General features: G+C 43.5%; 1 protein-coding gene across 1 annotated transcript; it reads left to right on the top strand.

The window, feature by feature from the left end:
• Positions 1–4,620: 4,620 nt before the first annotated feature.
• LOC115592987 (E3 ubiquitin/ISG15 ligase TRIM25-like) lies at positions 4,621–13,175 on the top strand. The gene is made up of 2 exons (XM_030436305.1): positions 4,621–6,290; positions 10,630–13,175. Exons 1-2 carry the CDS (start codon positions 4,621–4,623, stop codon positions 12,464–12,466), a joined length of 3,507 nt encoding a protein of 1,168 aa, XP_030292165.1. The 3' UTR covers positions 12,467–13,175.
• The last annotated feature ends 182 nt before the right edge of the window (positions 13,176–13,357 follow it).

Here is a 13,357-nt window from a genome sequence, read left to right as displayed (position 1 = left end):
CTGATGTTCAGCCGCAGGTGATTCTGTCCAGTCCACTCCACAAAGTTGTCTACCAGTGCTCTGTACTCCTCCTCCTGTCCCTCACTTATACACCCAACAACAGCCGAGTCGTCAGAATACTTTTGCAGGTGACACGACCCGGTTTTGTACTGAAAGTCGGTGGTGTATAAGGTGAACAGAAAAGGAGACAGTACAGTCCCCTGTGGAGCTCCTGTATCACTAACCACCACATCAGACAGAACACTGCCCATACGGACAAACTGTGGCCTGCCTGTCAGGTAGTCAGTAATCCAGGAGATCATTGTGTTGTCTACACCCATCACCCGCAGCTTCTCCCCCAGTAGCAGTGGCTGAATGGTGTTAAAAGCACTAGAGAAATCAAAGAATGTGATTCTCACAGTGCCTCCTCCACCATCCAGGTGCGAATGGGCTCGTTGCAGCAGGAAGATGACAGCGTCATCAACTCCCAAGTGGGGCTGGTAAGCAAATTGCAGAGGGTCTAGCAGGGCTCTCACCTGCGGCCTCAGGTTGGCCAAAACCAGTCTCTCCAGCACCTTCATGACGTAAGATGTGAGGGCCACTGGTCGATAGTCATTGAGGTCTGATGGTGTCGACTTCTTTGGAACAGGAACCAGGCAGGAAGTCTTCCAAAGCACCGGTATTCTCTCCTGACCCAGGCTCAGGTTGTAGAGGTGTTGTAGGATAGGAGACAGCTGGCTGGCACATGTCTTCAGGATCCTGGGGCTGATACCGTCAGGACCTGAAGCCTTCTGCTGGTGGAGTCTCTCCAGCTGTCTCCTAACCTGGCCTGCAGTCACAGTCATGCGGGGGAGGCTGCTGGTGTCTTCAGTGGAGGACGAGGAGGTGGAGGAGGAGGTGGAGGAGAAGGAGGTAGAGGAGGAGGAGGTGGAGGAGGAAGAGGTGGAGGAGGAAGAAGAGGTGGAGGAGGAGGAGAGGTGCTGCACAGGAGAGCTCACAGCAGGGGAGTGAGGGGGGAGAGGAGGAAGCATTTGGGGCAGTGAGGGTGTGTGGGGGTCTGGAGGTGTCAGGGAGACGACAGAATGCTGTGAGCTGAACCTATTGAAGAATCTGTTCAGCTCGTTTGCCCTCTCCAGGCTGCCCGATGACTGTCTGCCGCTCACCTTACACCCAGTGATCTGCTTCATACCAGTCCACACATCCCTCACATTGTTCTGCTGGAGTTTGGCCTCCAGCTTCCTCCTGTAGGCATCTTTACAGGCCCTCAGCATATCCCTGAGTTCATGCTGCACTCTCCTCAGTTCTTCCCTGTCTCCAGACCTGAACGCCCTCTTCTTCTTGTTAAGAAGGGCTTTCAGGTCATTGGTGATCCACGGCTTATTATTAGGGAAGCAGCGTACAGTCCGGGTTGGCATGGTGGTGTGTTCACAGAACCTGATGTATTCTGTGATGCAGTCGGTCATGCTGTCCAGATCCTCTCCATGTGGCTCAACAAGTGCATCCCAGTCTGTCGACTCAAAGCAGTCCTGTAGTGCGTCAGCAGCCTCCTGAGTCCACCTCCTCACGCTCCTAGTGTGGACAGGCTGCCGCTGAACAAGAGGCATATACTTAGGGGTCAGCAGAACCAGGTTGTGGTCAGATCTTCCAAGAGGGGGGAGGGCTGTGGGACTGTATGCATCCTTAGCATTTGCATACAACAGATCCAGTGTGTTACAGTCTCTGGTGGGGCAGTCAACATACTGGTGAAATGTTGGAAGGGTTTTATCCAGTGAGACATGATTAAAATCCCCAGTGATGACAATAAATGCGTTAGGATGCTGCGTCTGTATCTGGGCAACAGCGGAGTGGATGACGTCACAGGCCAGCGCTGCATCAGCTGAAGGAGGAATGTACACACCGATAATGATGGCGGATGTGAACTCCCGGGGCAAATAATAAGGCCTCATCCCCACAGTCAACAGTTCAATGTCCGGGGTACAGAGACGTTTCTTCACATGAACATGTCCGGGATTACACCACCTCTCACTCACGTACAGTGCAATCCCTCCTCCTTTTTTCTTTCCGCTGCTTGTCACGTCCCTGTCCGCCCGAACAGTGCTGAAGCCGGGAATCGCCACGCTGTGGTCCGGGATGTTTGAGTGAAGCCATGTCTCCGTGAAACACAACACACTGCATTCACGATATTCACTCTGAGCCTTTATCAGCGCGGCGAGCTCGTCCGTCTTGTTTCCCAGAGACCTCACGTTTCCCATGACGATCGCCGGTACAGCCGGTCTGTGTCTCCTCCTCTTCACCCTCCGTTTCACTCCGGCTCTGCAGCCACGGCGTCTCCTCCGCAGCTCCTTCAGGACCTCAGGCCTGGCTCCGGGTAGCAGTGCAGGTTTACACAGCGCAATCAGCTGGTCGCGTGTGTAAACAATGCGCTCAGTGATGCGCTCCTGACCCTCCGTTGCTAGGGCTAGCAAAAACATCTCAAAAACATAACAAAAAGTGCCGTAAAAGTTCAAAAAGAAAAAAAAAAGAAAGGTGTTCGTCCTCTCCCAGTCTCCGGAGAAGAGCCGCCAAAAGTTCAGCGAAAACCAGAACACAAACACAACACAAATACAACAAAAACTACGAAAAAAACTTAAAAACCCACGGGAGCTGCTGTTACAGGCTGCCACCTAGTACGGCGCCATAGCAAAAATACCAGTTAAGTCTCTCTCTCAATCCCTGTAACATTTTTGCATTATACATTTTATATTATATCGCCTCGGGGCACCACCCTTTAAGAAGGGAAAAGATAGCCAATTCACCAAATTAGTCTCAGAAAAACTGAAAACTGTCAGTTTGTGACTCTAAGTAATATTTAATTTGATAACTTTCCACTAATATTACCATAGCAGCTAGTAATGGTCGAAGGATCTGAAGTTCTTGACAGAGTAGAGGCTGGTAACTTTCACTCTTGTACAATACTAAATAGAGTCGTTTAACACACTGTAATGACTGGACGTGTGAACAAACTGAAGGTTTAAATCATGAAAAAACAAACGTGAACAAATTGTTTTCTCCAAGTCTTCATTCAGAGCAGACGGAGAACATGTCAAAAACTAATATGAGAGAATAATTGAGGCAATTTTTCTCTTGAAATAACACAAAGTTCAGTTTTCATGTTCAGAATAGAAGAGCATTTGTCAGTGGTAATTAGACAATTAAAATAAATGATACTTGCAGTCCTGCTTGCAAAAGTCCAGTTTAATTCTTTTTTTTTATTTTTAAACATTTTCCCAGTCTTGTTACTGGTCACAAAACATATGATAATAAACATTAGAAAATGAATTATTGCACTCAACTTGAAATGCAGCTGATCTGGTTCATTCTCGTCCTTCTGGATTCACAGATAATTAATAACTTGTCTTGTGATTTTTGTTTCAACACATCTGAATCTTAAAATGCTGCTTTGGCTCAGGATGAGATTCTGAAACTCAACTGTTTTGTCACGAGTGCTTCAACAGCGTTTCCCCCAGTATTTTCTGAGACAGTGGGTATGTAATATTTATACTTATGTCATAGGCTACTTAGGGATTTTTTTTTTCTCTGGTTATAATGCTCTCACACAGCCATCATGAACTCTAATATTGTAAAGAAATGCTATTTTTATTATTTGTTTCAAGAGAGGAGTTATCTAAGTCAGAGTCCTGCACGGGTGAAAAATAATGTACTGTGTCGGACACAGATGCAGGACATGTGGACGCCTGGAGAGGTGGATCGGGTTTTACGATTGCCATTTTCAAGGCGTCACTTATCATCAGTCATTATTAGCGACACAAATGATAAGCATTTATATTTCATATGAGCTCATTCATGCGTGCTTGTGCCCTCCCAGAACTCATTCCCTCTACGCTGTCTTACTTTCACTTTTAAAAATTGCATCCATCCAATTTTCCTTCGTGCGTCGGTATCAATTTATACCGGGTCAGCTCGGGTGCGGAATGTAAGTTGTGTCAGAAAACTGGTCAGATGCGGTGACCCATGCAGGATTCCACTCTAAGTGACCATTTTAATCCTCTAGCTAATTATCAAGCGAAATATCCCACATGCTAGTTAACGTCAAAGACTGCGGTGGAAGATGACAGTAAAATATTTCCTTTCTCTGACACTGGATTTATTTACGCCTGAATTTGAAGGTGTGGCGGCTTTTAATTTGCCGTGACGGTGCGCCACAGTCAATTACATGTAGGGGAAACCCTGTTCAAAGTAGATCATTAACTGTGTGAGACAACTATTAATCAGCAGTTTGGTTTGAATTCTTTATGTGAGTTTAGTTTGATAACTCCAGACTGTCAGTCAGCTGTTTTAGACCAGGAAATGAAAAGTGAACAGAATCACAGGAAGAGTTTAGAGAAACATCAGCAAAGTCTAAGGAGCCAAGAAATATTTTTTGACTAAAAACGTTGATGTTTTCAAATGTGGAGCAGGTTTTAACTGAGGCTTTGTTGTAAAATAGGACACAAAGTTCAGAACCGAGCAGCTCCTTGTTCTGGAATGAGTCAAAGGTTGATAACCGCTCCCTCTTCTCTCTGATATCTTATCTTGTTTCGTCATATTAACTTTAGTCATCGGTAAGTAGAGCTCAGACATTCGATGTCACTGAGAGGTGAAATGGCGCAGGAACGAGTTCAGTTGGACGAAGAAATAATTTCTTGTCCGATCTGTTTGGATCTACTGAAGGATCCAGTGACTATTCCCTGTGGACACAGCTACTGCAAGAACTGTATTAAAGACCACTGGGACACAGAGGATGAGAAGGAGATCTACAGCTGCCCTCAGTGCAGGAAGAGCTTCACACCGAGACCTGAGCTGCTGAAAAACACCATGTTAGCAGCTTTAGTGGAGGAACTGAAGAAGACTGGACTCCAAGCTGCTCCTGCTGATCTCTGCTATGCTGGACCTGAAGATGTGGCCTGTGATGTCTGCACTGGGAGGAAACTGAGAGCAGTTAAGTCCTGTTTATCCTGTCCAGCCTCTTACTGTGAGAAACACCTCCAGCCTCATTATGATGTGGCTACATTAAAGAAACACAAGCTGGTGGAGCCGTCAGAGAAGCTCCAGGAGAACATCTGCTCTCGTCACGATGAGGTGATGAAGATGTTCTGTCGTACTGATCAGCAGTGTATCTGTTATCTCTGCGCTGTTGAGGAACATAAAGGCCACGACACAGTGTCAGCTGCAGCAGAGAGGACTGAGAGGCAAAGAGTGCTGGAGGGGAGTCGACACAACATCCAGCAGAGAATCCAGGACAGAGAGGAAGATGTGAAGCTGCTTCAACAGGAGGTGGAGGCCATCAATGGCTCTGCTGATAAAGCAGTGGAGCACAGTGAGAAGATCTTCACCCAGCTGATCCGTCTCATGGAGGAAAGACGCTCTCATGTGAAGCAGCAGGTCAGATCCCAGCAGGAAACTGAAGTGAGTCGAGTCAAAGAGCTTCAGGAGAAGCTGGAGCAGGAGATCACTGAGCTGAAGAGGAAAGACGCTGAGCTAAAGAAGCTCTCACACACAGAGGATCACACCCAGTTTCTACACAGCTACCCCTCACTGTCACCACTCAGTGACTCTACACATTCATCCAGCATCAAGATCCGTCCTCTCAAATACTTTGAGGATGTGACAGCAGCTGTGTCAGAGGTCAGAGACAAACTACAGGACGTCCTGATAGAGACATGGACAAACATCCTACTGACAGTGACTGAAGTGGATGTTTTACTGTCACAACCAGAAAACAAGACCAGAGCTGACGTCTTAAGATATTCATGTGAAATCACACTGGATCCAAACACAGCAAACACACATCTCTTTTTACCTGAAGGAAACCGAAGAGCAACATACATGAGACAACATCAGTCTTATTCTGATCACCCAGACAGATTCACTGCCTGGTCCCAGGTTCTGAGTAGAGAGAGTCTGACTGGACGTTGTTACTGGGAGGTGGCAAGGAGAGGGAGAGTAGTTGGTGTAGCCGTCGCATACAAGAATATCAGCAGAGTAGGTAGGTCAGATGAAAGTGGTTTTGGACTAAATGACAAATCTTGGATGTTATATTGTTCCACAGACAGTTATAAGTTTTATCACAACAAAGTCCAAACTCCTGTCTCAGGTCCTCGGTCCTCCAGAATTGGAGTGTACCTGGATCACAGAGCAGGTATTCTGTCCTTCTACAGCGTCTCTGACACCATGACTTTCCTCCACAGAGTCCAGACCACATTCACTCAGCCTCTCTATGCTGGACTTTGGTTCTGCTTGTCAGGAGAGTCTGCTGAGTTTTGTAAACTCAAATAGACAGAAGTCATTTCAGGGTCAGTGGGTTAAATTGTAGGTTTCATTTCTTCACACTTGTGTTTCCATCATTGTTGCTGAGAGCTGATTGTTGTGGCATTTCTTCACTGCACACAGATCACCTGTCAATCAAACATTGTGGGCGGTACTTTGACGTCTTCCTGTTGTTCTGTAAATGTTGGACTTTCTTCAGGCGGCGCTCCTTCCTGTGTCTGTTCAGCCACGGAGGCTCTCGTTGCTCATGATGACTTCAGTTCACATGATCATAATCAATAAGGAGATGCTTCATTATCTGCTTGTACATAGCTGAGATTCTGCTCCAACAACCTGATTGTGTGGATAAAGTGAATCTGTTAATGAAATCATTGAAAAAGAGTCGTTTAACAAACTTTACTGATGGGATGTGTGAACAAACTGGAAAGTGTGTCCATGTTTTGCTGTTTTCAACAAAGGACGGTTCAGATTTTGATTCTCTTCATATATTGTTCTGTTCACTAATTCTTCCATATTTTGAGAAGAAAGGAGCAATAAGACTAATTAACGAGGTGGATGAAAGAATACACAGTAACAGACCGTTTATCAGGTCGCATGTGATGAAATGTGAAGATTTAGTTGATTTGAAAATGTTATCAGTCATGTGTAAGGACAGAAATTAGCTGAAAATCTACAGAGGTTGTTTATATTAAGATCAAATGTAATTTTAAAAGTCTGTTTGATATCGTACATTAAAGCAGAGAAACTGTGATGTAACATGCTGCTCAAATATTCAATTTAAGAGGACATTGATGTTAAGAAGACTGTTATTGATTGTATCTGAGTTGATTTGTGAAGATAATAATAATATAATATAAGTGAACAATAAAGTGATTTCCATCAGTCTGTTCAGTATCTGGTGTTATTATTAAGAAAGGAGCAGCTCATAGAGGCTTCTCCGCTTTCTGCTGCTGTTTGGTTGATTGAATGTGTTGAAGTGTAACCGGGTGGTAAATCTACTCAGAAATACATTCTCACTCAGGTTTGAGATCGCTCTCTCACATGTTTAAATGTTCACATGTACTTTGTTGTTTTCTGTGGATTGTTTTATAGGTTGACCACACGTCCGCATTTTCAGGGACAGTCTCTGTTCTCAAAGGAGCGCTCTGTTGTTTTGGAGATGTCAGAATGTTGATACTTAGAAATTTTATGAGGTAATAATACTAATTCAGATTGATTCAGACTGTTTCACACGGGGCACCATTTGTGGTACATAATGCTCAGTAATAGGGACTTTAGCTATCAATTTGACTATCAATAATATCATACAAATAATCAGGGTTCAAACTGTCAGTTTGTGACTCTGATTATCGTTGAACTTAATAACTACAACCAATGTTACCTTAGCAGCTATTAATGGTCGAAGGACTTTGGAGTTCTTGACAGAGTAGAGGTTGGTAACTTTCACTCTTCTACACTATTAAACAGAGTCATTAAACAGACTTTAATGATGGACGTGTGAACAGACTGAAGCTTTAAATCATGAATAAACAAACGTGAACAAATGTTTGTCCCCACGTCTTCATACAGGGATTCATACAGAGCTGACGGAGAACATGTCAAAAACTAATATGAGAGAATAACTGAGGCAGTTTTCCCCTTGAAATAACACAAAATTCGGTTTTCATTTTCAGAGCAGAAGAGTGTTAGTCAGTCAGTCTCTGTTCTTTCAGCTTTCCTCTCTAAAACAGCTTTGTCACAGAGAAATTGTTTTTATTTTTTTACAACAAACATTTTGTTTGTGCTCAGAGTCAATAAACAGTCCATGTAATATATGTTTGACTGAGAGGAAGCTTAAAACAAAATGTACCATGCATTACATAAATTGACCTAAAGGGGGCACTGTAATCAAAGACAAAGCAGCTGATCCAGAGTGCTCCATGCAACAATTAAACAAGCAGTTATTTCTAATTTGCCACAATGAAGAAAAGTTACTCCTTGTTGCTGTTCTTGTTTTTATTTACTCTGTAATCACTTTATTTAAATTGCTATGACTATGATAGAAGTCACTGCAGACGGCCTGTGGCACTTTACACTTGATAAGAGCTCATAAACGTGGGTTTTAAATAAATTAAGTCAATATTTCTTTAATCATTTGTGGAGTGAAAAAAAATGAGTTCTTGTGCTTTTTTCCACGATTCCAACTTTTTTCTCAAAGTTAAATAAAAAATACACATTTATGATGAAATTTAGCTCTGAGGGGGAGTAATATCCATGATGTAAACAGGTAGGGCTGAGGTGCAGCAGACAGACAGCAGAATATCTGGAATAATGTATAAAAAGTAAAAAATATGTATTGCAATCAAAACAGCAATCTAAGTCCAATCTAAGTCCAAATTTGTATTTAAGAGGGAAAAAAGCTACAAGCAGCTTCCTCTGGAGACACAAAAGGCTCCATACTACTTTTATCACACAACACTTGTAAAAACACTTTAATGTGGACAATTGGTGGAGTTACTCTTTAAGAAATCCAAACAGAGTTTTGTTCTACCTGGGTGTGATGATAATAAAAATCTGAAACCACATTTAAAATGTTCTGCCTCAAATTATCTAAAAGAATTAGAGAATGTAGTTTCTGGGCTTCCCTCCTCAAAGGTGTCAGCGTGTAGTTTGATGACAAAAGAATTCTGCGGAGGCAAGGCTGGGTGGAAAGATAGAGCAATCTTTATTAAAACAGAACCTAGAGCATTGAGTCCGGATCAGAAGCGGCCGCGTTCTGATATTATCAAATCTGTGGACAAAACAATGCCAAAATGCTTTGCCCTCTGCTCCATCAAAACCTCAGCCTTTGCTCTTAGGAGGTTTACCAAGTGCCCCCCCCCCCCCCCCGTCTCTACTCGTAGGAGCCTTCTTAAAGTCCCTTGGGCTGTACCTGCCTACTCTTAATTGGTCACTGTGGTGAGGGTCCATCTATCCAATCGACAGGAAAAGGATGTGGTCTATCTCCCTGCTCATCTCCCATGAAGGGCTAAATCTGTTACTGTCCCTCCTTGGGTCTTGTACTCCAAAATTACCTAAATGATCTCTCTATCCTTTTCTGGAGATGTACACTTTTAAATATCTTCTTCCATCTGACATAGGAGTCAGGCTCCGTTTTAGTAGTGGCCTTGTCTCCTGCTAACCTTTGACCCACACATAGCTGAATGCTGCCTCCAAGTTCCCATGGAGCTGTGAGCCCCGTATTGTCTACATTCCTTAACTCACACAAGGAGGAACAGCTTAAATTTAAACTGAGTTGAATTAAGGGCCCCAAATGTGTTGCAGTCCAGATACCTCAAGAACTTTAAGACTTCTGTAAAAATGTTTCATGGTTGATTGTTGATGAAGAGTTCAGGAGTCTCTCAGTCGGAGGAATGAAGCTGAATCTTTCTCCAGATGGCCTCAGTTGTATTGTGGGTAATGTAGGCACCATGATTTGTAAAGGAAGAAGAGTGTGTGGAATACACAAGATGATATCTCTGGTTCTGCTGCATCCATTTTTATCGTTTGTTTTTTAAGTGTCCATAAAATAAGTCCAACAGCTCTCCGAAACCTGATCAACAAAAAGATGATCAATACATTGTTTGTCTCTCTCCATTTGATCAACATTATTACTATCAAATAACTAATCAATTAACTGACGTCGACAATTAAAATAAATCACGGTTGCAGTCCTGCTTGCAACAGTCCAGTTTTATTAATTCTTTAATTTTTCAAATATTTTCCTAGTCTTGTTACTGTTCGCAAAACATATGATATTTAAAATTTAAAAAATGATTGCACTCAACTTCAGAAGCAGCTGATCTGGTTCATTCTCGTCCTTCTGGATTCACAGATAATTAATAACTTGTCTGATGAGTTTTGTTTCAACACATCTGCAGCTTGAAATGCTGCTTTGGCTCAGGATGAGATTCTGAAACTCAACTCTTTTGTCACGAGTGCTTCAAAGTAGATCATTAACTGTGTGAGACAACTATTAATCAGCAGTTTGAATATTTATGCAAGTTTAGTTTGATAACTCCCGACTGTAGGTCAGCTGCTTTTAACCAGGAAAAGAAAAGTGAACAGAATCAGAGGAAGAGTTAGAGAAACATCAGCAAAGTCTGAGGAGCCAAGAAACATTTTACGACTAAAAACTTTGATGTTTTCCAAATGTGATGCAGGTTTTAACTGAGGCTTCGTTGTAAAAGAGGAAACAAAGCTCAGATTCACAGAGCTGCTCCTCGTCCTGGACTGAGTCACAGCTCGATCAGCCCTCCCTCTTCTTCCTCCTCTCACACAGCAGCTCCTCTCTGTTATTACATTTCCTTGTTCCTGCCCCTTCAGATCTACAGTTTTGTGGATGGATGTAACTGAGCTGACAGGATTCTTCACTGCACAAACACACCCTGTTCAGATCAGAGATCAGACTGGTTTCAGTTATCAGGAAGTGAAGCTCAGACAGTCGGTGTCACTGAGAGGTGAAATGGAGCAGAAAGCAGTTCAGCTGGACCGAGAGACTTTCTCTTGTCCGATCTGTTTGGATCTACTGAAGGATCCGGTGACTACTCCCTGTGGACACAGCTACTGCAAGAACTGTATTAAAGACCACTGGGACACAGAGGATGAGAAGAGGATCTACAGCTGCCCTCAGTGCAGGAAGAGCTTCATACCGAGGCCTGAGCTGCTGAAAAACACCATGTTAGCAGCTTTAGTGGAGGAGCTGAAGAAGACTGGACTCCAAGCTGCTCCTGCTGATCACTGCTATGCTGGACCTGAAGATGTGGCCTGTGATTTCTGCACTGGGAGGAAACTGAGAGCAGTTAAGTCCTGTCTGCAGTGTGTGGCCTCTTACTGTGAGAAACACCTCCAGCCTCATTATGATGTGGCTCCATTAAAGAAACACAAGCTGGTGGAGCCGTCAGAGAAGCTCCAGGAGGACATCTGCTCTCGTCATGATGAGGTGATGAAGATGTTCTGTCGTACTGATCAGCAGTGTATCTGTTATCTCTGCTCTGTGGAGGAACATAAAGGCCACGACACAGTGTCAGCTGCAGCAGAGAGGACTGAGAGGCAGACAGAGCTGGAGGGGAGTCGACACAACATCCAGCAGAGAATCCAGGACAGAGAGGAAGATGTGAAGCTGCTTCAACAGGAGGTGGAGGCCATCAATGGCTCTGCTGATAAAGCAGTGGAGCACAGTGAGAAGATCTTCACCCAGCTGATCCGTCTCATGGAGGAAAGACGCTCTGATGTGAAGCAGCAGGTCAGATCCCAGCAGGAAACTGAAGTGAGTCGAGTCAAAGAGCTTCAGGAGAAGCTGGAGCAGGAGATCACTGAGCTGAAGAGGAAAGACGCTGAGCTGAAGAAGCTCTCACACACAGAGGATCACAACCAGTTTCTACACAACTACCCCTCACTGTCAGCACTCAGTGAGTCTACACACTCATCCAGCATCAAGATCCGTCCTCTCAAGTACTTTGAGGATGTGACAGCAGCTGTGTCAGAGGTCAGAGACAAACTACAGGACGTCCTGAGAGAGACATGGACAAACATCTCACTGACAGTGACTGAAGTGGATGTTTTACTGTCACAACCAGAGCCCAAGACCAGAGCTGACTTCTTAAGATATTCACGTGAAATCACACTGGATCCAAACACAGCATACAGACATCTGTTATTATCTGAGGGGAACAGAAAAGCAACATACACGAGACAACAACAGTCTTATACTGATCATCCAGACAGATTCACTGACTGGGAGCAGGTCCTGAGTAGAGAGAGTCTGACTGGACGTTGTTACTGGGAGGTGGAGTGGAGAGGAGAGGGAGGAGTTGGTGTAACAGTTGGTGTAGCAGTCGCATACAAGAATATCAGCAGAGTAGGGAGCTCACGTGAATGTGAATTTGGATCCAATGACAAATCTTGGAAGTTCTATTGTTACACAAACGGATATAACTTTTATCACAACAAAGTCCAAACTCCCGTCTCAGGTCCTCAGTCCTCCAGAGTTGGAGTGTACCTGGATCACAGTGCAGGTATTCTGTCCTTCTACAGCATCTCTGACACCATGACTCTCCTCCACAGAGTCCAGACCACATTCACCCAGCCACTCTATGCTGGACTTCAGTCTTATGGTTCGTGGTTGTGTGGAGGCTCTGTTGAGTTTTGTGAACTCAAATAGACAGAAGTTATTTCAGGGTAAGTGGGTTAAATTGTGTGTTTCATTTCTTCAGACTTGTTGTGTTTCCATCATTGTTGCTGAGAGCTGATTGTTGTGGCATTTCTTCACTGCACACAGATCACCTGTCAATCAAACATTGTGGGCGGTACTTTGACATCTTCTTGTTGTTCTGTAAATGTTGGACTTTCTTCAGGCGGCGCTCCTTCCTGTGTCTGTTCAGCCACGGAGGCTCTCGCTGCTCATGAAGACTTCAGTTCACATGATCATAATCAATAACGACATGCTTCATTATTTGCTTGTATGTGTCAGAGAAAAGAGCAATAAGACTTATTAACAAGGTGGATGAAAGAAAACACAGCAACAGACTGTTTATCAGGTCACACGTGATGAAATTTAAAGATTTAGTTGATTTGAAAACGTTATCAGTCGCGTGTAAAGACAGAAATCAGCAGAAAATCTACAGCGGTTGTTTTTATTAAGATCAAAATGAATTTTAAAAGTCTGTATGATGTCGTACATTAAAGCAGAGACACTGTGATGTAACATGCTGCTCAACTATTCAATTTAAGAGGATTTAAAAGAGAAACAACGAGAAGTTATGAACTTATTGATTAACATTTATGTTAAGATGACTGTTATTGATTGTATCTGAGTTAATTTGTGAAAATAGAAGTGAACAATAAAGTGATGTCCTTCAGTATCTACAGTATCTGGTGTATCTGGACATGTGAACAAACTGAAGCTTTAAATCATGAATAAACAAATGTGAACAAATTGTTTTCTCCACGTCTTCATGCAGGGTTTCATACAGAGCTAACAGATAACATGTCAAACTAATATGAGAGAATAATTGAGGCAGTTTTCCTCCTGAAATAACACAAAGTTTTATTT

Source organism: Sparus aurata, chromosome 12, assembly GCF_900880675.1.
Source record: "Sparus aurata chromosome 12, fSpaAur1.1, whole genome shotgun sequence".
NCBI lineage: Eukaryota > Metazoa > Chordata > Actinopteri > Spariformes > Sparidae > Sparus > Sparus aurata.
The sequence above is the reverse complement of the archived record's forward strand: the minus strand, read 5'-3'. Positions and strand labels throughout refer to the sequence as shown.

What these genes read in the sequence shown, in the direction of transcription:
- LOC115592987 (XM_030436305.1), top strand. Translation starts at nt 4,621, where the DNA reads ATGGCGCAGGAACGAGTTCAGTTGGACGAAGAAATAATTTCTTGTCCG. An exon ending in GCTGAGTTTTGTAAACTCAA is followed by an intron (nt 6,291 to 10,629) that starts ATAGACAGAAGT and finishes CTGCCCCTTCAG; the next exon opens with ATCTACAGTTTTGTGGATGG.